This window comes from Lissotriton helveticus, chromosome 11 (assembly GCF_964261635.1).
Source record: "Lissotriton helveticus chromosome 11, aLisHel1.1, whole genome shotgun sequence".
Classification (NCBI taxonomy): Eukaryota; Metazoa; Chordata; class Amphibia; order Caudata; family Salamandridae; genus Lissotriton; species Lissotriton helveticus.
This window is the reverse complement of record NC_136072.1, coordinates 1,021,261,164-1,021,284,818: the sequence shown is the minus strand read 5'-3', so window position 1 is coordinate 1,021,284,818 and position 23,655 is coordinate 1,021,261,164. Positions and strand designations below refer to the sequence as shown.

The following is a 23,655-nucleotide window of genomic DNA, read 5'->3' as shown; positions in this document are numbered from 1 at the left end:
TGCTATGTCAATGAAATGAGTTCCAATGAGTCGGGTAACATTACAAATCTGTTTTTCAGCATCCAGATAACCGTCGCGGTGAACGTGTGCTTTACAAATACACATTATGTTTTGGTACTCCCATAAACTCCACATGCCTAAGCAGCAGCTGTGTACAAGACACAATCTGCATGCTCTCTGTTTGCTGGAGAATTGCCGGACATCACCTCACATGGGGCGGGGGATGGGGAAGGGATCCCAAGCTGCTGCACTGGCTGTAGAGTCGTTGGTGACTCAGTAACCACGCGGACAATGGCTTCAGTAAGGAGCTTCTTTATTCATGACCTACAGGCATGGTGGTCAGCAGTGAACTGCCCTTTCTTCCCCCATCTCCTCCCTTTTCTCCCGCCCTCGGCCTTCCCTCGGGCTGGTCCTAGTGCCTGACCAGTGTGGTCACTGGGCACTGTCCATTGACTACATTACATCTCCCCCCCCCGGTGGATGATGACACAATGACATTGTCCCTGGTCAAGTCACGAGTTCGTTTCTTTAAGGTTCTTCAATCAGACGCGATGGTTTCTTAATCACACGTCTGGGGCGTGCTTGGGGGTCAGAGTTGTCACTCTCATGCTCGTCAGTGATCCCCCTGGGCAATGAGCTGTTGGTTGTCAGTGTCTCTTGGTCTTCTGGCTCCAGTTTGGGATCGGCCAGTAACTCGGTGACATTGGGTCCGCACTTTTTGAAGTATGTCACATTTCTGGTGAGTCTCTTCCCTTCGGCCTCCGCTGTGATCATGGTTCCCTTTTGTTGGATCACTTAGAGGGGAACCTCGTTGTATCGACAGTCCGTCTTCCGGTGCTGCTCTTGTCTCGCCAGCACCCAGTCTCCTTCTTTTATTTGCGGGGGGGCCGCGTGACGTCGTTCATCCGCATAGTCTTTCATCTTTTCCTTCTTTTCTTTGTCTCTTGCCGCGATCTCTTCGTGATCAGAGTCAGTATCCAGTTCTGGCGCAGTCAGGTTCATCATTGGTATTCTGGTGCGCACTGGGCGTCCTAGCATGACGGTAGCGGGACATTTGCCCGTGGTAGAGTGGGGCGTGTTTCTATAGGCCCGCAGCACCTCGTCAAGTGCTGTCTGTAGGCGCCTTCCGGTGATTTCTGCTTGCTGGAGGGTCCTCTTGATCGTGGCCATGAAGCGTTCAATCATTCCATTGGCCTGTGGCCATAGTGGCGTGATCTTGCGGTGTGTGAAGTTGAGGTGTTGTGCGAACTCAGCAAAGTCGTGGCTATTAAACGGTGGTCCATTGTCCGACTTCACCACTAGGGGGATTCCCCATGCGGCGAAGACCTCATCTAGGATGGGTATGGTTCTTGATGCTTTCGTGGAGGCGCACAGTTGGGCGATGGGGAATCTGGAGTATTCGTCCATGATAACTAGGACATATTGGCCCGATTTGATTGGCCCGAAGAAATCAATGGCAATGTGTTGCCAGACGCCCTCCGGTAGTGGGGACATTTGTAGCGGTGCAGGGGGGTCCGGACGACTTACGAGTTGACATTGCGGGCAGTCCTTCAATGTCGCCTCCACCATCTGATCTAGGGTTGGGAACCAGACCCTTTCGCGGAGTGCTCTTTTTGTAGCTACCACACCCTGATGTCCTTCATGCGCTAAGTTGATGACTCTTTGTCTGAGTTGTCGTGGTATTACTATTCTCTTGTCTCGTAGAATGAGTCCATTGGAGGCGATCGACAGGTCTTCATGGACATGTTTGAATGCCGCCATGTCCGTGTCGTTTTGTCCATTGCTTGACTGGTGTCTCCAGCCGTTGGTTTGGATCATGTTTTTCACTTCTTGCAAGGTGGCATCCGTTTGTGTTGCGTCGCAGATGGCATCCAGAGGTACAGCCGGGTGCCTCGCTTGATTCACTATGAAGTGAATGTATTCGTCCGCTATTGATTGTTCTGGTTTGTTGTCTTTGATGGGGTGTCGTGACATGTAGTCGGCCGGGTTTGCATCTTTGCCTGGCTTGTGGATGATGGTGTATGTGTACTCTTGCAGTCTTAGGCCCCACCGCTCTATTCTTGGTGTCATTTTTGCTTTCGGGTTTCCAAAGATTGTAATTAGGGCCTGATGATCTGTTATGAGTGTGAAGTGCTTCCCAAAGATGAAGATGTGGAAGTGTTCACACGCCCAGACAACCGCCAGGCTTTCTTTTTCTGGTTGCGAGTAGGCTCTCTCTGTGTCCGTCAGGCTTCTGCTCGCATACGCTACTGTGTGCCTTTGGTCTTCTTCCCTGTCATACTGTGCTAGGATGGCTCCTAGTCCTACCGGACTGGCGTCTACCGTTATCTCCGTCTTCATTGTGGGGTTGAAGTATGCTAAGTTCTTTGCTGATTCAACAGTTCTCTTAATTTCACGAAATGCTCCTTCACACTGGGTGGACCACTGGAAGGATTGCCCTTGTTTGGTGAGCTTCCTCAGCGGGTAGCTTAATGTAGCCTAGTCGGGAATATATCTGGAGCAGTAGCTGGCCATACCTAGGAACGAGCGTATATCGCCCACGTCCTTCAGGCTTGGCGTGTCGTTTAGCGCTGCTACCTTTTCTGGGTCAGGTTTCATTCCATTTCCAGAGAATAGGTGTCCAAAGAACTTTAGTGTTGGTTTGTGCAGTTCACATTTAGCTTCGTTAAGTGTGAGGTTCGCGTCCATCAGTGCCTGACAGACCTGATTCAGCGCTTTGGTGTGTTCAGCTGTCGTTGCTCCGTATACGAGGATGTCATCACTGTAGTTCAGAACCTGTGGGATGTGGTGTATTGTTCTCCGGATGGCTTCTTGGAATATCTCTGCCGCTGATGACACTCCGAAACTTGTCTCTTGTATCTGAATAGGCCAAGATGTGTCGAGAATGTTGTGATGTATCTAGACCTTTCATGCAACTCTAGTTGATGGTATCCTTTGTTGAGGTCCAGTTTTGAAAATATCTTTGCTCCGTTGAGGGACGTGATCATGTCACTGATGTGTGATCCAGGATGTCTCTCTTTCAATGGCCGTATTGGGCGCTCTCATGTCTACACACAGACGAACTCGGCCCGTTTCTCCTTTCTTTGGGACTACCACGACCGGGTAGACCCACGGGGTCGGCCCTTCCGTTCTCTCGATGATGTCTGCTTCTAGCAGGTCTCTGAGTTCCGTCTCTGCGGCTTCTTGTAGATGAAATGGGATTTTTCGGTGGTGTTGCGCCACCGGCGTGACTTGGTCATCTATATGTAGTTTTATTTGACAGTTCTTCAGTTTTCCTAGGCCTTGGAACAGCTTTGGGAATTTTCGGATGAGTGCTGGTATGTCAGTGACTCGAAATAGGATATCTACCAGTTTCAGCCGTTCGGCAGTTGCCAGGCTCAGGAGGCAGTCGGCTTCGGGCCCTTCAATGACATGGATGTACGCTGGTATTGTCTGACCTTCATATGAAAGGTCAGTTTCGAACTTTCCCAGGCATGTCAGTGGCTCTTCAGCCATCCACGTGTACACCTGCACATGGGCCTCCATTAGTTCGGGCGGAGGATTCATCCGGTGATATTCAGCGGCTGGTAGATAGTTTAGCGTTGCCCCACTATCGAGCACAAACTGCGTGGGGTGAGAGCCAATGTTGATATCCAGGCGCGGGTATTCCTTTAGTTGGTCAAGGTCTGCCACCCGATTGAGGTATTCTTTTCGGGGAACGGGTGGTGGAGATTGAGATCCTCTTGAGGATGATCGCCGAGACTGACATGTCCTGCAGGAGCGGTCGCTTGATTGTGACGACCCAGAAGATGAGTCTCGTTTGGCTTCGACAGCCCTGACCTGATGGCGACTGTCTGGGTATCGTCGGTGTCTTCCCTTGTGATCACTCTTCGGCACTGCCCCGCACATACTTTCAAAATGGTTGTCTCTCCCACATTTCCGGCATTGCTCACCCAGCGCTGGGCATGCATCTGCATGTGGATAGTCGTAGCCGCATCGGGAACATTTGGTGTGCTTGTCCGAGCGTCCTTTCGTGTATCTCGTGTCTTTGTGCCCTTTGTGGGACTGGTGGTGGTGTTTCTTAAACCTGAACGAGCGATCTCGTGGCGGAGACCGCCTATGTTCGTGCCGAGATTGCATCCTGAAGGCTTGTTCCGGTCTCTCGCTTTTCCCGCTTTCCATGCTTTTTGCGTAATCGTCAGCTTGCTCCTCTACTCTCGTCATGTCCACGATTTGTGCTAGTGTGTAGCTTTTCTTCAGTAGCTTACGTCTCAATGGTTCGGAGAGGCAGCCTTCTATGACTCTTAGTCGCAGAGCGTCTTCCTTTGAAAACTTGTCAAACTCGCAGTGTTTCGCTAGGCGGTTCAGACGAGTCACAAACTCCTCCATTCGTTCACCTCTCTCTTGCACAGCTCTGTTGAGGGTGTACCGCTCATAGTCGACGTTCTTTTTGTGTAGGAATTTACCGTCCAGGGCTTCCCGTGCTTTTGTGTAAGACTCCAGCGATTCTTTTGGCAGTTCTTTCAGGACCCGGCCTCTGTCCCTGCCAATCAGGTTCCTGAGGAAAAGGAGTTGTCCTTCCTCGTCAGTTATCTTGGATGCTTTTATGAAGTCGTCAAAGTCTTCAATCCATTCTTGCCACCGCAGGCTCATGCTCCTGCCAGATTCAATAATGAGGGGTTCGGGGCGCCGCAGGAGAGATGCTCTCGACGTGCTCTCAGGGGCAGTGTCGGCCATTGTTTGCTCGTGGCGCCTGACGTTTATTTCAGTCCGTGTACACTCTCTTGTCCGGCCTCGTTGCACTCACCCGTGCTTGTTTGGTATCTGCGGCGCACTCGCCAGTGCTTGTTTTTTTTCCGTTGCACTCGCCAGTGCTTGTTTGTTTTCTTTGTTGCACTCGCCAGTGCTTGTTTATTGTCTGTGATGCACTCGCCAGTGCTTGTTTGTTACTTTAGGGCCTTAGCCTGACCTTAAAATGGCCGCCGGAAATCCCTCGCAGGGGATTGGTCGAGACTGCCTGACTTCAAGATGGCCGCCGGGAATCTCGTTTTCGGCGGGATTTCGGCCGATCTCATTCAATTTGCAGCCGGGAGTCTCGTTTTTGCTGGCTGGGTCGGCGTCTTCACTCACCGGGACCGGGGATCCGCCGCTGGGGACGCCACAGGTAACAGGCAGTCTTCTTTCCTTTTCACCGCCGAGGTGGGCACTCGGTGGGTGATGGTCTTGCCACGCTTCCGCCGCCGAGGTGGGCACTCGGTAGGCGCTCTCCAGGGTCTCTTCTGCCGCCGAGGTGGGCACTCGGTGGGCGCTCTCCGGGGTCTCTTCTGCCGCTGAGGTGGGCACTCGGTAGGCGCTCTCCAGGGTCTCTTCTGCCGCCGAGGTGGGCACTCGGTAGGCGCTCTCCAGGGTCTCTTCTGCCGCCGAGGTGGGCACTCGGTAGGCGCTCTCCAGGGTCTCTTCTGCCGCCGAGGTGGGCACTCGGTGGGCGCTCCTCTGGTCTGCTGTCGCCGCCGAGGTGGGCACTCGGTGGGCGCTTCTAGTCCGCCGTCGCCGACGAGGTGGGCACTCGGTGGGCGCTGCACTGCAGTGCACTGTCGCTGCAGTGGCTATGCACACGCGCAGGCTGCGTTTATCCTCGTCGCCAGTTGTAGAGTCGTTGGTGACTCAGTAACCACGCGGACAATGGCTTCAGTAAGGAGCTTCTTTATTCATGACCTACAGGCATGGTGGTCAGAAGTGAACTGCCCTTTCTTCCCCCAGCTCCTCCCTTTCCTCCCGCCCTCGGCCTTCCCTCAGGCTGGTCCTAGTGCCTGACCAGTGTGGTCACTGGGCACTCTCCATTGACTACATTACACTGGCCAGACATTTTCACATCATGAAACTTTCATCCTTAAACCCTTTTTGGATGCGAGAATGTATCTTGCGCTAAGAAAATAACTCTAAATGCTCTACTTGGCTTCTCACGTGATTGCGAGTAATTTTGCGGAACATTTACGCGTATTTACACTAGAGAGAATTATGCCAGTTACGCCCGCACCTAGACTATACTTTTATAGTTGGAAAGCTATTAAACTAAATCACCCACCAAAAAGGAACATACATTTTTGCTTCTCTTCCATATTTTTGGTCTGAAACAGTAGGAACTACACTTACAATGCTGTCAAGTCCACTGTAGTGCTGGGCGTTTCCCTCCTGGCAGAGGGAGAAGGTGGCCAGCCTTACAGAGCCACATTTGCCTCTCGCTTCTCCAGCATCACAGATAAAAGAGCACAGAGATGGAGCACTCATCCTGCATACAACATGGCGGAAGGTGTGCCAGATCTCAAGAAGGGAGTCAGAGTATTTCGGTCCTCCTCATCCTGTTTAGCTCTTCTAGCTCAGAAGGTTGTGCTCACCGCCTGTCACCCATGGGGAGACATATATAACTGCAGGGCTAGGTCTCTCTTGATGAGGGCTACATCTGGGAGAAATCACCCTTGTTTTCTCATTGGTGAAGCTACTCGTCTATAGAAGGGTGGATGCGCAGATGAATTATCTGATGCTGTTTTTCCTATTAACCTCCCCCTGGTTCATACCCACGTGCCTACTTACTAATGTGTATCATTTGTAAAGGCACACCTTAAATTGAATTACCCTACAAAACCTAGAATCAAGTTCAACTGTTATCACAGTAACTACATTGGAGCAACACCTGAAACTAAATGGGTTCGACCCTTATTGAAAACTCATATGCTGCATACGGTGCTGTTTCCAAGAGGGACTGCATCACACCATATCTGAGGAAGAACAATAACTGTGCAAGATCTTTGTCATTGACTGGAATGATAATACCGCACACCAAAATCTTGCAGCTTACTAAAGTTCTTAGAGAAATTCTACCAGATGATATGTGGACATAATGGTACTCATCGTATGAATGGTACCTGTATTTCAAAATTACCTAGATCGTGTGAAATTATATATTCGTTGCAATTTACTGCCCTCACTTTTCTGTTTGCATAGGAATTCCCATTTACTGCACACCCTTTGCACTTGATCTTTGATCTGCACTAGGATCATGCTTTGACTGTCAAATTAAGCACACATGACCTTGAGAGTTTGTTTTAGACTTTGAGGCTGTAGGAGTACCTCGCATTATTTACCCTGAAGAATCCCAGCATATGTTGAGACAAAACCCATTGGCTGACTTATGTCCTAGTAAAAGAAATTGAAGAACCCTACTCCTTTGGACTATAACTTGGACACATATACGAGTTACTCAAAGTATATAGAGGAGATAGGCTACAGTGCTTGCGGATATGAGTGTAATTTAGTTCATTGTAGCTTGGCATTGGATTTGATCCACTCATACTGCTGAACAAACATAGAGATCCTCTGGGACTTGGGTCTTTCTTTCGATTTGTTGCACCATTTCAACTTACAATCTGTATAAATAAAGGCAATGGTTATTGCATTTAAAAAAAATAATTCACAGCAGCTATTTCTAGTTTCTTATGATGACCTGCAGCGTAACTAAGTTCCCTTTTTTTCTAGCCCCTTCAGCTGGTGGTAGGCCTGGACCAGGCCAAGCTGGAAGATATCCAGAAAGGCAAAGTAAGAAAATATGAATTGAAATGGGCACTTATATCTTAGGGTTGGAGTTGGGTTGTTTGCTTTTCTTGCCAAAAATGTCAAATTGTGGGCTGGGCAGATTTTCTTTAAATTGAAATAGTAATCATGCAATAGATTGTTTCTTTATCCATTTTTCTATAATTTTCCCTTTTAACATACACTCGTCACAGTAAGTAAACGCAGTCCCCTTTAAGTTCATTCCTTTAAAATTCGTCCAGAATGTTTGCCATTAGCTGATGATGCAGGAAACTATGTATGATATGGTTGCCAACTTCTCCTTGGTTGATGAATGCATAGAATGGGGTTGGGCCCTTATCAAGCGAGAGGACTGGTTAGACCACATTCATATATATAAAGGAACTAGTTCCTGTACTTATTAATTGATGTTTGAGAGAAGATATTTAATTACAGAATGAAATATTTGATGCACTATTTCTCACCATATACAGTAGATTGAGGAGGTACTGTATAATTAGAAATGTCGATCTTTGGTTGATGTGGAACTTCATAAGAAGCATAAAGTTGTCCTGGATTTAAACCTGGCTAATATCAGGTGTATGTTCTCTGGGGCTCTTGCAATTAGGGCCAGGGTTGTTTAAAATGGTGAGCTGGTTGATATGTAATTAATGGGTTGTTATGTTTAATGGCGTGTTTTACTCATCTGAAGTAGTTATCTACAAAACTAGTGTGTTACCTTTCAGGCCCAGCTTTTTTCTTTTCTGGAACCCACCTCAGCCATTCTCTTTTTTTATGTTTAACAAGCTGTGTTTGAATAACAGTTATACAAAGATATAGGCCAACAGCTGAATAATGAACATTTGAGACACAAATAGGCAATGGAATATCGTAGAAAGCTGTTTACATTTTTAAAGATTATATAAGAGCAGGGGGGAAGAAAGGGAGGGAAAGAGGGAAATATAGAAAAGAAAACAACTTTTCGGCAAGAGAACGAATAATAATAATACTCTAAAGAATCAAAACAAGTATAATATCTTAATTGCACAATAATACAACCATCTTACAGGTAAGTAAACTAATACAATAATCCTAAAGTTAAGCAAATAGAGAGAAAAAAAAGGAGAAAGGAGAAACACAATCATGGAGGTTGGAAGTTTACAGAACTATTGCGAGAAATTTGACAAATTGAAAACGTATTCAGATATGTAGTTAGTGGTAACCAAAATAGGTCTCTATTTACATGTGGATTGCAACTGGAGGCAAAGTCAGTATCCAATCTATGATAGTGACAGACGATGTTCCACCAGGTTTTGATAGAAAGTTTTGTTGATCATTTCCAATTTATTGTAATATGCTGAAAAGCTAAAGCTAACATCAAATCAAACAATCATTTTTCATGAGATAAGTTCAAGGAATCCGATAAGCTCCCCATAAAAAGAAGAATATTTGATATAGGAATATTTAAATTAAAAATAGTTGACATGCGGGGCCAGATTTGTGACCAAAAGGAAGCTACATGGGGACATAAGAACAAAAGGTGGAATAAATCAGCTAGAGGGGAGGCACAAGTCTTATTGCTAGTGTGTGTAAAGTGAGCTATGGAGATGGGAGTATAAAATAATCTGTGATAGAGATAAAACATATATTGGGTGGTAGAAGCTGATCTAGATATTTTTAAGGATCTAGCCCATATCTTATTCCATAAATCAATGCTCCATTCACAACCCAAATCCGTCTCCCAAGCAAGTTCCATCTTAGTCATAGATCTCTCCGGATCAGCGGAAGAGAAATATTTATAAATCAGGGAAGCCTTTGGAAGTACTCGCAACATTTTAAGAAGTGGATCTTGTGTAGAGAGAGAGTCTTTGGAAGGAAGGGAATAGAAAACATCTAAAATCACTCCCATCAGAATCAAAAATCTCTGTAAAAATGAACAAGGGCACTTAAAGGGAGCTTGGAATTGCGGAATGGAACAAAGATAAATGCCATCAAACATGTCTTGAGCCCAAATAATGTTTCTATTTCTCCAGGATCTTCAAAACAAGGGTTTATTATTTATGGTAATGAGATGATTATACCAAATAGGGGAGCGTAAAAACACGTTTCTGGATAAAACATTCTGTTGATAATGAGGTATTAATAATGAACATGTATGATTGAATAATGGAAGAGATGTGGGAGTAACCTTAGTAATAAATACGAGAATTTCTTTGAAAGAAAAAGGGGTTAACAAACACTTTTCAGTATTAACCCAACACTTTTCAATATTAACCCAACCTCAGCCCCTCTTAATCCACTGCCAGACGCACCCTGCCCCTTTATCTCGCTCGTGCATGTTCCTGATTTCTCCCTTTGAGACTTTTTTCCGTCTTTCTCTTTCTCTTCCTCCTTCTTTCCTCTTTGTGTATTTTTCTCTCTCTTGCTCTCTGGAAATGTCTGATGAGAAGAAATATGTGCCAATCCCCAAAAATGAGTGACGGTGGCCCCCACCGTCAACCACTGGCTTGGATTAAGTACTCAGGAGTACTAGGGCTCAAAAGCCATTTCTTGGGCTATTATGATGCACATTTTCCCCAAAATTCGAACAATATTTTGGCAATATACTTGTACTTCTTTTTGTATGTGTCATGTGCTGGCAGTGGGGTGTCAAGAAAAAACATTAAGCACTTGCACCTACTTTTTTTATTACAAGTATTGTTATTTTTTTAAGCACGACCAGGAGGCAATAGTTGTAAGGACTTTTAGGGTATCTGAGGACATGTAATACAGGAGTAGCCTGGTATGGGCATTAGGGAATAAATGCTATACATTTTTAAGCAATCACTACTAGAAACAGAAAAGCACATCTTAGTCACATATCCATTTTTAATCAGATAGAGGACATTCCTAGCTCTGATTATTTAGTAAAGGCCAGCATACCGAGGATGCAATGGGAAAAGCACTCATGAACTTTAAAGAATATTGATGCAATTTAAGCTGTCTGTGAGCTTTGGGAAAGTTTTAATGTAAAGTCTGGCAGGATTGAATGTATTGACTAATAGCTTGATAGCATAAAATATCCGTCTAATGGACTGTGTGGTAAATGCTGTAGTGAGTGGATTGCTTTCTATGATTAGGTTTGTTTTAAACCACATTTATTCTAATAATGAATACAAAGATAAATTGAATGGGACGAATCATATGAATGAGTACAAACCACAGGATGACTTAGCTTCATCACTGGGAAATTTAAAGAAATATCTGAAAGGTGAAATGGTGATACTACTGTTGGAATCACCAGTTTTCACCACTGGGCTAAGAACTTCAGCTCTTTTCTAATAAATGATTTCCGAATAAAATATCCCCAGAAGTTTTGAATTGCAAAGTAGTATCTGACATGTGAAAGCAATTTCCACGAATAACTTTACCAGCTCCGACATCTTGACCTTCTCGAGCTCCCAGGTTATTGTGGAGATTAAATAATGAGCAATAACGTAGTTCAGTTTATGAAAAACATTTTCCTGGGGGCCTCTATATCAAAATGATTTAATGTTCACTTAGTTGGTTGTTCAGCACCTATCATAAAACAAGTGGTGTCAAATGTGGTGCAAATGCTGATGTTCCAGACGACCTTGCTGTACAATCGCTTCTTAGGCGGGGGTGGGGGCGTGGCTGGGAACAGGGAAAGGATGCATCAGCATTCCCTGCAGAAGCCTGCTCTATGTACACACTAGCTATGTTACACTTCTACCTTTTAGACATGCTATACTGTTTTAAAACTCTTTCATTTAAATTGTAACACACCTGCTTCATTATTCCGGCTATAAATACCAAGACCTCTCTTGAAAGGAATACACCTTAAGAACTATTATCGGGAATAAGGCAATGAACTTACATTGTCTTGAGTCGTCTCTCGTCAAAATGCACCTGTGCCTAGAACATGGGAATGCTTTTGCTTAGGAATAAAATGTGCAAGGTTGACAAATCTCAAATAGTGATTGAGGCTTTTAAGAAACAGTGTAGTGCACAGGGGAAAGTTGTGCACAATGAAGATAGGAACAAAATGGCCGGTTTAAAAAAATATATATATATATTCTAATAACCTCATGTGAATTTGCAAAACGGAAGTGTCAAACGGATGGCTACATAAAGGGGCAGAAGGAACAAGGAAGCCACACCTACATATGATTTCCTGTTTTAAAAAGTAGGTTCTGTTTTGGGTGATCCCAACTACCCTTCTTCCAAACAAAGCTAGAACAGTGCGGGGAAAATCTCTTCCACAGGGGATATAGTGTTTGGGGAGAACTGTTTAAAAATGAAAATATAATGAAATTGTTCAGAAGGCCTTTACCGTATTCATGCGGTGCAGGAGCAAAGTGGGACAGGTGCAAGTTGAGCCAGCCTATGTGTTAGTCATCGGATTACACAGGGGAAAGGACCCCGCTTTCTTCTCAATCTTCTAACACCCCATATTCCGACTCGACAACTAAGATCTAGTGGGGCAGGTCTAGTGCAGGTTCCCATAATTAGAAGAGCGAGAATGGGAGGGCGGTCGTTCCGGTTTCTGGCAGCCCGACTGTGGAATAGCCTACCCCTGAGGCTCCGTTTGGAAACCTCGGAGGTGACTTTTCGCAAAGAGCTGAAAACCCACTTATTTCCCAGGGGACAAGTTTAGAGATGACACGGGTGTGGGAGGCTATGATGGCGTAGGAAACTGGGGGCCGATGCTTTAGTGCGGGGACACACTGGTTAGTGTAACCATGCGCTTTACAAGCTCAGTTTACTTACTTACTTACTATGCTCTGGTGAATGCTCATATTTTCCATGAATTCCATGCATGTTGTACTTCATAGGCACTTTGCACATAGAAATAATTGCTAATTAGCTGGAATAAATGTTTTGGACAGCAACAAAGATACAAATGTCTGCATAGTGCGTTTTGCTAAAACATCAATTTAGAAGGTAATCAAGCTCAACTTTTCATGAAGAAAGCCAAGTGCTTGGAAATTGACTGAATTGTTTGATGGGATTTTAATAGGTGAGAGTACTTATCCAGGCTACTCATTTTTACTTAAATAACTGGATGCCTAAGTCTATCATTTATTACAAGCTCCCAACAAGTTGTTAAGCCCATCCGAATGAGGAGAAGGCACCTATGATGAAGCATGGCACTATTATTTGTGAGTGAGGAGTCTTCTCCTAATAAACTAAGATATTTGTGAAGTGACAGGAGATTACACAGTAGGATAAGCCCTGATTAGAAGACCATGTTCCTATTGTGCATTAGCCTCTGAATATCAAGCCTACGGTTTGTATGGTATCTGCATATGAAGGTTGTTTAGAACCTTATTGGAGTGACCTGAATTCCTACTATTGGACCACAATAAGACCTTTCTATAAATCCATCTGTGGAAGGTTTGCCTGGCTTGCATTATGAGGATACAACGGGTTGGACTCGGACAGAAAATAGGCCCAGGCACTAAAATAAGTGTCCCATATTAGCGAATTATATACCTTAAAAAAGGTGTGTCATGTTCTCTAATTGGGGCAGTTTTAAACTTGTAAACACACGTCAAAAAAGTGTTTTGGAAGGTACGGAAGACTGTATGGATTTGAGCTTGCTGCAGGCAATGTTTGTTTTAATATCAGTGAGATGAACAGTAAAAAGAGGCTCAGCAGACCATAAAACAGATTACAGGAGTTGTAGCTCTTGCTACATGTGGGAAAAGAGGGTGCAACACTGCTCCTTTAGGCTGGAGTCCTGCTAGACTTTAAGAATATACTCTTGAGATTCAATTGACTGCAATAAATCCACATGGTAATCATTAACAATGGGACGACTCCTGGTGGCCAACGGCACTGGGGGCAGGCCCGACCCCCACGACCACGCACGCAACCTGGGAATCATCCTCCACTCAACGCTCTCAATGACCAGGCAAGTCAACGCCGTCTCCTCCTCCTGCTTCAACACCCTCCGCATGCTCCGCAAGATCTACAGATGGATCCCGACAGATACAAGAAAGACAGTCACTCAGGCCCTCGTCAGCAGCAGACTCGACTACGGAAACGCCCTCTACGCGGAAGCCCCGACCAAGCTCATCAATCGACTACAACGCATCAAAAATGCCTCGGCACAACTGATCCTAGATGTACCACGACACGGCCACATCACCCCCCCACCTGAGAAACCTACACTGGCTCCCCGTCAACAAGAGGATATCCTTCAAGCTCCTCATCCATGCACAAAAGGCACTCCACAAGACCGGCCCAGCCTACCGCAACTGAAGGCTCTCCTCCTACACCCCCAACCGCCAGCTACGCTCCGCCGACCTCTCACTCGCCACCGTCCCACGCATCCGAAGAACAACCACCGACGGGAGATCCTTCTCCCACCTCGCCGCCAAGACATGGAACACCCTCCCACTAAACCTACAACAGACCCAAGACCTGCTGACCTTCAGGAGGATACTAAAGACCTGGCTGTTTGATCAGTAGCGGCCCCCACCTCCCTCCCCCCCCAGCGACTTGAGACCCTCACGGGTATGTAGTGCGCTTAACAAATGACCGATTGAGATATACTAAAAATATGCCATTGCTCAGACCATTATTAATCAATTTTGGACAACTCTACCCTTGTTCCTGATTTGATACAATCGTATGAATGGTAGTATCCCAAACATTAACTGAGGATTGACAACAAAGAAAGCTGGTGACAAATGTGTGTAGTCTGAGACTTGTAGACACTTGCAAATGTACCATATAGATGACACAGATAAAGCTGTGATTCGAATGAAGCATCTGGAGTGGTAATGATGGGTTCGATCTAATTATGATGGATGAATTTTATATACAGAAGGAGACTTGACTGAAAATTAACCAGCTGGGATGCAAATGAACTTATATATAATCAGACAACAAGCAAATACACAAATGGGAATATGTAAACTTTAAATAATCTAACTCAAATGCAAACAAGCTAAATGCTACATGAAAAAATCTCAAAATAAACAGTTGTTACACCACAAACGTGATAGTTATCCATTTTCTTAGGATTCCATTGGCCTCGTTTTGGAGAAAAATGAGTCCACGATGGAGACAAGTTAATTAATGTATTGAGGACAGAGACTGCATCAATGCTCCCGGTTTTATAGTATTTATCTCTTCAACATTTCTGTCTCTATTTATTCATATTTCGTTTTTGCCTATGTTGTAAGTATTTATTCATATTAATTTGTGTTCTCTAAGTAGATGGTGTAATATGGTATATTTCCACATTTATTTAACTATTAAATATGTGCTCATAACATAATATCTGTTGTGTTTTACCAAATTAAGCAGCCAAATATAACATTACAATACACACACACACAGGTAAATATTGGCACTTTACTACAAATGGATGTTGACATATGTCCTTATTTAATAAAATTGTATCCTGTTTTTTTTTAACTCCCAATGCCATCTATCTGCTCAGCTGTTGGCCTGGAATTAATGAAAGACCGTGTGAGAAGGCACTCAAAAGAAGCCACTTTTTTTTAGGATTTTTCCATTTTTAAAAATAAATGCAGACAGGAAGCACATTATTGTTTTCTGCTGGTATTTATCTGTAAAAACTGAAAACTGGGAGTTATAACTACAAGCAAGCAGCATTTATTGTGCTCTTGTGTAGGGTAGTGTTGGTTGGTTGGTGTTACTTTTTTTCTGATTGCTGCACCTAGCCCTCCAGAAATTACATGTTTTCTCTGTCTTTTTGCAATACTTGAAAAGAGTAGAGCTGGTTGTTTGTTGGCAATTTATTGATTGTTTTTCTAGCTCTGCATGTGTTAAAAAATATCTATGTCCTTCTTGCGTAGACTCTTGTGGTCAATTCTTAGTTATTGCAAATTGAACTTGTTGTTTTCATTCAAAAGTCGATTCCATTCCCAGATGTAATATCGTGATATGATAGTCACTCTCAAATTATCTGTCCGTATGTGTGATGGGTCCGAAGTAGATACAGACAGATAATTTGAAAGTGACCGTCTTATCACGATATTACATCTGGAAATGGAATCGACTTTTGAATGAAAACGACAAGTTTAATTTGCAAGATATAGGAGCGCATCATTATAACTTTATTCCGTAGAAGGACTGTATTGCATCAAGTATTACATACTCGTTCCATGGAAATTACAAATGCCCTGAAGAAGTTCTGTTTACAGAACGAAACACGCTGGCTGTGGTTCATTTAAAAAGAAGAATGAAAAGCAATAAAGAAGGAACCTCAATATGATCTTATTGACTACATATAATTGGAAAGTGGTGCAACTTTAATATTATTTACACCAATGCTTAATTTGTAAAAAAAGAAGTGCAGGTGCTGAAAAGTTTGCCAAGGAGGCCACCGCTCACGTCTTCCTCCGGTGAGCCCCACTTTCAACACTCACTGCCTCAGTCTCTATCTTCTAACCTTGATCTGTTGTCTGTCCCCTAAGTCTTTGCTCTAAGAGTCTATCCTCTCACCTCTCTAATTATTTTCTATCATCTTTCCCCCACCTGGTGTGTTACATTGTTCCCTGTATTTCTGATTTGCCCTCTATTCATTCTAGCCCTGCCCTTTTTCCTCTTCACTTTTATCCATGCTCTGCTCTCTCTCTCTTCGATCTAGGCTCTTTACTATCACTCTTCTAGCAGTGATTAGCTGTGTCTCCGTTTTATCATTTGTCTGCTTTTTTTCCTTTGTCCTGTCCTCTACATCCTTTCATTCTAACTTCTCTCTTCTCAATGCCCTCTTCTTCACATCATGGCTGCTTTCTCTTTGTATCTGATTTGCTCTCCTTTTCTTCTACTTAGCTACGTCTTTCTTCAAGAATACTACTATTTTGGCTTTTGACCATGACCTTGGTGGTTGTCCCCCGTTAAATATGTGCACACATAAATCTAAGAGGATCTCTTTGATTTGATCTAAAAAAGGGATATAAAACTCTAGAGGGATAGAGTCCAGGCCGGTTGCCTTTCCTCTAGGCAAAGCCTTCACTGTCTCTAGAATTTCTTTCAGGACTGGTGTCTCCTCTAGATCATCTCGATCTTCTTCAGGAAGTCTACAGGGTGTTCCTTGAATTAGGTATTCTCTCATACTATCTATATGGACCCCTCCTTCATCTGAGTATAAAGTGGTGTAGAAGTGCCAGAATGCCTCTCTAATTTTATTGCTTTCTGAAATTATGCCTTCCACTGGGTCTGATATTTCCCGTATGAGGTTCTGAGATGTTTGTTGCCTCATGCGTATAGCCAATTGGTGGCCAACTAATTCGCTTACTTCGTAAGTTTTCTCGCTATGAGCGGTGGCTTTTTTAACCGCTTTAGTGGTAAATGTATTCATAATAGCAGCCTTATCAATTGCCACCTGATATTGAATTTTGGTGAGCTCTTCTACCGTTAGAGAATCATGGGTTGCCCTGATGAGTTTTTCTTCATAGCCCTGTAATTTTTCCGATAGCGATTTATACAGGTCTCTGGCCAATTTATTAACCCTAATTGAATATTGTGTAGTTTCTCCTCGAATTCTTGCCTTTAAAGCGTCCCACACTATCTCTATAGAGGTGCTCCCTACATTATGTTCTAGAAAATTGGGAATCCTTGCTCGCATGTGATTACAATAATCTTCTTCAAGGAGTAGGGATTTCTCGAAGGTCCAGTTTCTCAGCTTCTGGTCCATTTGTGTTAACTCTAGGGTGCATACTAAAGGGTTGTGGTCAGAAAGTATTCGGGCAGTTTTTCTATTTGTGTGATAGATCTTAACGTCTGTGATAGAAGAAAATAATCAAGCCTAACATGAACCCGGTGTGGGTTTGAAAAGAAAGTGTACCCAGGATCCTCAGAGTTAGAGATCTGCCACTAATCCAGAAGTCTGTGCATATGACATAAATGTTTTAGGGCCTTAAACACTTTAGGCTTTCTCCCATGATACACCCAATTATCATTCATTGACCAATCGGGGGGTAAATTAATATTGAGATCCCCACAGATGAGTACTGGTAGTGGCCAATGTGCCAATTCGCTAGAAACCTCGTTAAACAAGGTGGGATCATCACAATTGCTCCCATAGATTGAGCAGATGGTAACTAACTGTGATTGTTCAAACTGGCATTCTGTAATCACCCACCTGCCGAATTTATCTGCTTTGCATCGGTTGAAGCTAAAACCTCCGCCTCTAGCTAAGATTGCCACCCCCCTAACACGGGCTCCCTGAGTGGTAGCGCAGATTAGTTTGTACCCCAATGTTTTTAGAAGGTGTAGTTGTGAACCCTCGATATGCGTCTCCTGCATACATATTATGTCATGGCTGCTTTCTCTTTGTATCTGATTTGCTCTCCTTTTCTTCTACTTAGCTACGTCTCATCTCTCTCCCCTCCTGTTGTTTCTTTCTCCTCTTTACTCCAGCTCTCTCTCATCTATAACACTGCTGCTGCCTGTGACCCCTGTCGTCAGCCTGTACATATCCCTGCTATTTTGAACTCTGCGTTTTCCTGTTGTCTTTCCTAAAGAAGAGGAAGATGACGTGTTTTCCTTTTTACCTACACCGAGTGCAAAAACAAAATGTACACCAAAAGAAAATGCTTTTTAAAATAAATTGATCAGTGCAGTATAACTGGGTTATTTGCACAACAGGTAGCTGCTCGAGCACATCAGGTGTTGTCACTGCTATTCCTGCCTGTAATTAGTAGGTCCAGGGATGGCAGCGGCATCGGCATCCACTGCTCAACTTGCTGTGACCCTGCCTGCTACAGCACAGGCATTGTCCCCAACCGTAAGTATGGCTGTGGTGCCTACTGGACTCACGCACGCTCAGCAATTACCATGCTGGGGTGCCGCGCACAGATTCTACAGGTGACGCCATGGCGCACAAAATTTGTGTTGGGCCACAGCCGCATCGAGCACGTTGAGGATAGCAGCAATGCAGGGCTGCAGGATAGGATACTCTGGCTACACAGCAAGTGGAAAGTCCACACTTACTTTCATTTATTCTTCCTCAAGAGCCCTCACTCATAAGTTCCAAATGCGCTCTCGCAGCTTCCTTGCCTCAACTCCGTCATGAGCCAGCTCCCAGCTACAATTATCAAATGGGAGGCTTAGGCTCAGGCAGTGGCAGGGTGCAGCAGACTCAGGGAATTGTTGAAAATTAGTACGTTTTGGTGAACATTATCTGCGCCATCTTGCCTCTTCCCCTGATGCCACACTTTTGTCGTGCGCGCCCGCCATTTTTTTAAGATGCCCCGATCAGAGCGAACCCTTTTGCATGCTGCTGGCCCCTGACATAGCCCTTCGCCTTCACTAAGCCTGCACGCTGACCACCCCCTGCTTGCACCTGCCTTGAGTCATAAACCCCTCTTCGGCGCTGCTCTGCCCCAGGCCCTCATCCTGTTCCCAGCGCGACACCTCCCTGCTTCCCTTTCATGATCTCCGGCCCTAAGATGCAAACCCCCTTTTTCCCTGTGTGCCCGTTTTGTCTTCCCCGTTCCCAGGCCGACACCCAGCTCTGCCGATACCATTCCTTGCCCCTCCCCGTACAATAGAAAGCTTCCCCCATCAAAGGATCCCCGGGTTGATCAAAGCCCCCACTCCATGAGATCCGATCAAACCCCCCACATTCCGTGAATCGGCGGAATATCCAGCTGCGTGATACTCATCACCTGTTGTGACTAGGGTGGGGACTTCAACTGTAAATGTGTGTGGGAACGGGCCCAAAGGGGGATCTGAGGATGTCTTTCTGTACATCAAAGTATCGACGAGAGTATGTTACATGCAATAAAAAGATAAACTTGTGTATAAGAGGCCAGGCCTCAGGGATGCAGTTAGAGCACCTCAGAACGATACCTTCTGTCCGTTTCGTTGTGTTCTCCTCCGGAGAGAATAAAAACCTTGTTTACTGCTTTCCAGTCTCCAGCGCCTGCCTCTTCATTGATTAAATAACTAGAGGGTCACAGAGGCAATACCGCCGGGCAAATATCGATTGCCCCCGACCCGCCACAGGTTTTTACAATTGGCGTCCCAAGCGTGGGGCCCATCAGCGACTCGTGGATCCAGTGGGAGAGGTCCCGACGACAGAGTGAACGACTGCAACGATCGGGAGAGCTCTTGCCCAATAGACCCTCGTCTGGCAGCCGATCATCCGAACTTCACTAGTTCCGAACAGACCTCTCTCGAGTGATCTACGGTCCTGACTGGGGACCATCAGGAGTGCCGTGAGAAATACGAGAAAAAGAGGACGATCGGGCGCTGGATTCGGAAGACAAGAAACTGTCCACATGGTCCGGGTAAGGTCGTGTAATCACGACAAGTTGCGAAATAATTGCTTGATTGTTTGATTGTTCAAAAAATACTAGTATTGCTCTTTATTTATTTGGAGATTCACTGTCTACAAACGGAGAAACAACGGGCTCTCTCTTTGCAAGCAGTGGAGGATAGGTAGGGCAGCAGCCGTGCTTATTTTTTCTCCCCCACTCAATAATTACTTGAAACTGAACTGTTGTTCGCAAAACTATTGTTTCCTGGAGATTCCCTGTCTGCAAACAGGGAAGAGACCACCCTTTTTGCAGATAGTGAAAAGGGTAGGTAACGCAGATCTTTGCGGACCTACTCATTCTCCCCATTGTTATTTATTGGTCTTTTTATTATTTTTGATCCATGAGGTATTCACTGCCTGCAAACAACGTTGAATAGAAATATTCTGTCCGGTCTTTGCACCTAGTGATAAGATAGGCAGTGCTGACTTTTTAGTCCCTCGTTACGAGCCGTCATGTCTGTCTTCTCCCCACTGATTAATAGCCTGTTTAGCCCGGACCGTGTATTAGAGGTGGACCATATAGCTCCACTAGAAGGCACCCCTAATAAGGACATGTTCATAAACTATGGATTAGTCACCATAGCCTATAATAAATTGTGGCACAGGTATACCGAAGATAGTCAAGACAAACAGTGGCCACTGGCAGGATCCTTTGACCTTGATAAAATAGAAACGTTAGAAATAGCCCTTCGAAATAATAAGACAACGCCAATTATGCTCGACAGTCTCGGTATGTGGCGCAGAGAGGCTATGCAACGCGGGAGAAAAGACGAGGACAAACCAAGTAGAGAAATATACCGACAGGACAACCCCAGGACACCGCTACCCACAACTTATCCCCCGACACTATGCAAAAGACGACCAGACTTAGGGCCAGACCAATGCGCTTTCTGTAGGTATGTCGGACACTGGAAAGCCCAATGCCCGACTCTACTGAGCGTGAGTAAAGGCAAAGGGCCGACAGGAACGACAGACCAGCAGTACAAGAAAAAGCGCGAGACAAAGAAGAACCCGACTTACATAGACAGACCAGACAGAACCACCACGTTTGATTATGCCCGATGGCACAGATTTCGCCAGGATAATTTCAGCGGCATGCTCAAGTTCTCCTAGGTCGGGCAACGTCAAGACGGGAACCCAGCCTCGTTTCAAATTCACAGACGGAAAGAGATAATTATGACCAATAACTGTTTTATATTCGTCTTGGGTCTTTGTATGTCGTACTTGTACTGTCCCCCCGTCTGAGTTTGTGTGTATGTAATGTACAAATCTGCGTCATCCCTCTACACGTGTTTCCGTGTTACTCAACCTCTGTTAGCAGAAACTTAGCATAAAAACAACCTGAAAAGAAAGAAATGGTAAAACAAAATCCGTAGACCATTAATGAACTTGAACTTTTAATTTAGCACAACAAACAAGGAATAATAACGGTAAACTGTAGAACATGAAAGTCAAACAGAACATTCGCCCCCCCCCCCCATTCTGGAACCTTCCAAAGTAGGGCAGGGTTACGGCTACGCCCAACCAACGGCAACCCATATAAAGGCGGGCCCGGCCGCCAACTCTTGGTCAGGAAATCTTAACGTATGGGGGAGCCGGAGGAGAGGCAGGAGCCAGCAGCCTGGGCAGTTGTAGGTAGTTCCGCCACATGTCTCCTCGGCCAGCCGCAACGGGCCTGGATAGACTTAAGTAGTCCCGCCACATGTCCAGAGAAGAACGAGGCACCTCTTCCTTTTCTCTTCCGTCACAGCCGCAGCAGCCCTGGACGGCGGGATGTCCTGCACGTACCTCCACAACAATTTGTCCAAGTTGGGCTGGGAGGGAGAGGCGACGCGGACGAGCCTCTCCCACCTCCACCGATAGGAGGTCTCCCAGCCCCCGGCCCGACGCCGAACACCCCCAGTCAGGCGATGGTGCCAATACTTCCACAGCACCGAACACACCATGGTGGCACCCCAGTACTTGCGCAGCACCGAACGTGCAATGGTGACCATATTTTCGGAACACCGAACCTGCAATGACTGCACTGATACTCGTGCCGCGCCGAATGCGCGCCACAGGTGGCCATGCTCCCACAGCACTGAGCACAGGACTTGGGGAACGCCGGATGTGGAGAGACCTTCATGCGGGGCGATGAAAAGGAGCGGCATGGAGTGCACCGGGAGAAGGAGACGATGCGAACGAGTCTCCCTCGCCCCCCCAGGTGGGGGCATCACAGCTGCACCCCAGCTGAACGTCCCGCCTTCACACAACAGGGACCTCTTCCTTTCACTCCGAAGGATCTCTCCCACTCTTGCAAACTCGACGAGAGTGGCCCCTGTAGGGCCTCAAAATGGCGTCTGGGTCCGCTGGAAGGCGGGCCCCGGCCGCTAGAGTAACTTTGACCAGCAATATAACTCGAACATTTGCCCCCTGGAGCACGAGCCCCCATCTCCGACAGCATCTCCGCAGCCTTGAAGATCCTACAAAGGTCCCCGGCGGAACCTTCGGCCTCTGCAGGTTTCCGGTAAGGGACGGCTGCCTTGATCGCCAACGAAATAAACACGACATTGCCACTCCTTCTGTTAGCATGAATTCTAGAACTGCCGAAAAGGACTCTGGTCCAAACTGCCAGTAATGGGAAACATTTCCCCCTGATGCTGCTTCCGGACTGAGCCGGCCCCGCCCAAAATGGCGCTGGTATCAATCGGAACTTACGAACACCTCGTGGTGTTCCTTCGCACTAATATAAACTTGATGTTCTAAGATTTTATATGATCCTTTGTACACTTGGCTAGAAAAGACAAGGAGAACTCACTCGACGAACAGTATGAAAGGATCCCCGTTACAAATGTTGATTACAAATGTACAATGTATTATATTTTTATAACTGATGTAAACCTCATTTACGACGCTCACGTACGGTATGCATATAGGAAATCTGATTACCACTATTATGATTATGCTTCTAAATTATGAAAATAAATGCCCCCGAACCCCCAGCCAATTAATAGACGTTTTAGTTTCCTGCAAATGAATGAGTAAAACTTTCCGATGTTTTTATTGCTGCAAACGACACCCCCCACTGTACGCACTTTAGCCATTGCCACGACCGGCCAAATACGACCGCACCCTCCTAATCCAAATGCTGAAATGATTTTGCAAAATAAAGTTTTTGAAACTATGAACGGGTATTGCATGCTTTATTTTAAAAATGTGGGATCGGTGGGAAAGTTCTTTTCTGTGCACCCTACTCTGCTCTCTCTTTAAGGTTAAAAGAAGATGGTTGCCCAGCCCTGGAGGACGGATCGGATCGACAACACGACACTCCGCCTTCAAAGTACGCGACTGACTCATGAACTCTCGCGTAGAGGAAGACCTTGACTTCCAAGGATGGGTAAAACGAACGGTGTAAATGAGGGAATGTAAAAGGAGGGTGAAATGAAATAATGTAAATGTGATAAAATACAACGTTCCAAAGTATCAGGGAACGGAGCTGACCCAAGAACCGAAGAACCTTAGAACGCCACAGCGTTGAAAGAGGTTTGAGGATCCCGATAGTGAGATACATCCTTTGACTAGATACCTCGCACTAGGCACCTCTGGTTTCCTTTTTTACGTTTCCCCGCACACGACCTATATGGACACACTACCCCCCTCGACTCCAGAAACCACGTCCCCGGGGACCCTGCCCCGAGGAGGAAAGACGAGTAAGAGGTAAGTAAAGAACTTATGAATCCATGTATTTGAATATGCGCGAATGCTGTCTCCCCCACCCCCCCCCCCTTTTTCCTCCCTCTGCAGGTTACATCAGAGATTACAGC

The 23,655-nt window shown here is 45.5% G+C and overlaps 1 protein-coding gene across 1 annotated transcript in view; it reads left to right on the top strand.

The window, feature by feature from the left end:
• RPH3A (rabphilin 3A) overlaps positions 1-23,655 on the top strand; it is a 1,088,002-nt gene that overhangs the window by 879,625 nt on the left and 184,722 nt on the right. The window contains exon 10 of the mRNA XM_078667417.1: positions 7,513-7,572. Coding sequence (XP_078523543.1) covers positions 7,513-7,572 — 60 coding nt within the window. The remainder of the gene's footprint in view (positions 1-7,512; positions 7,573-23,655) is intronic.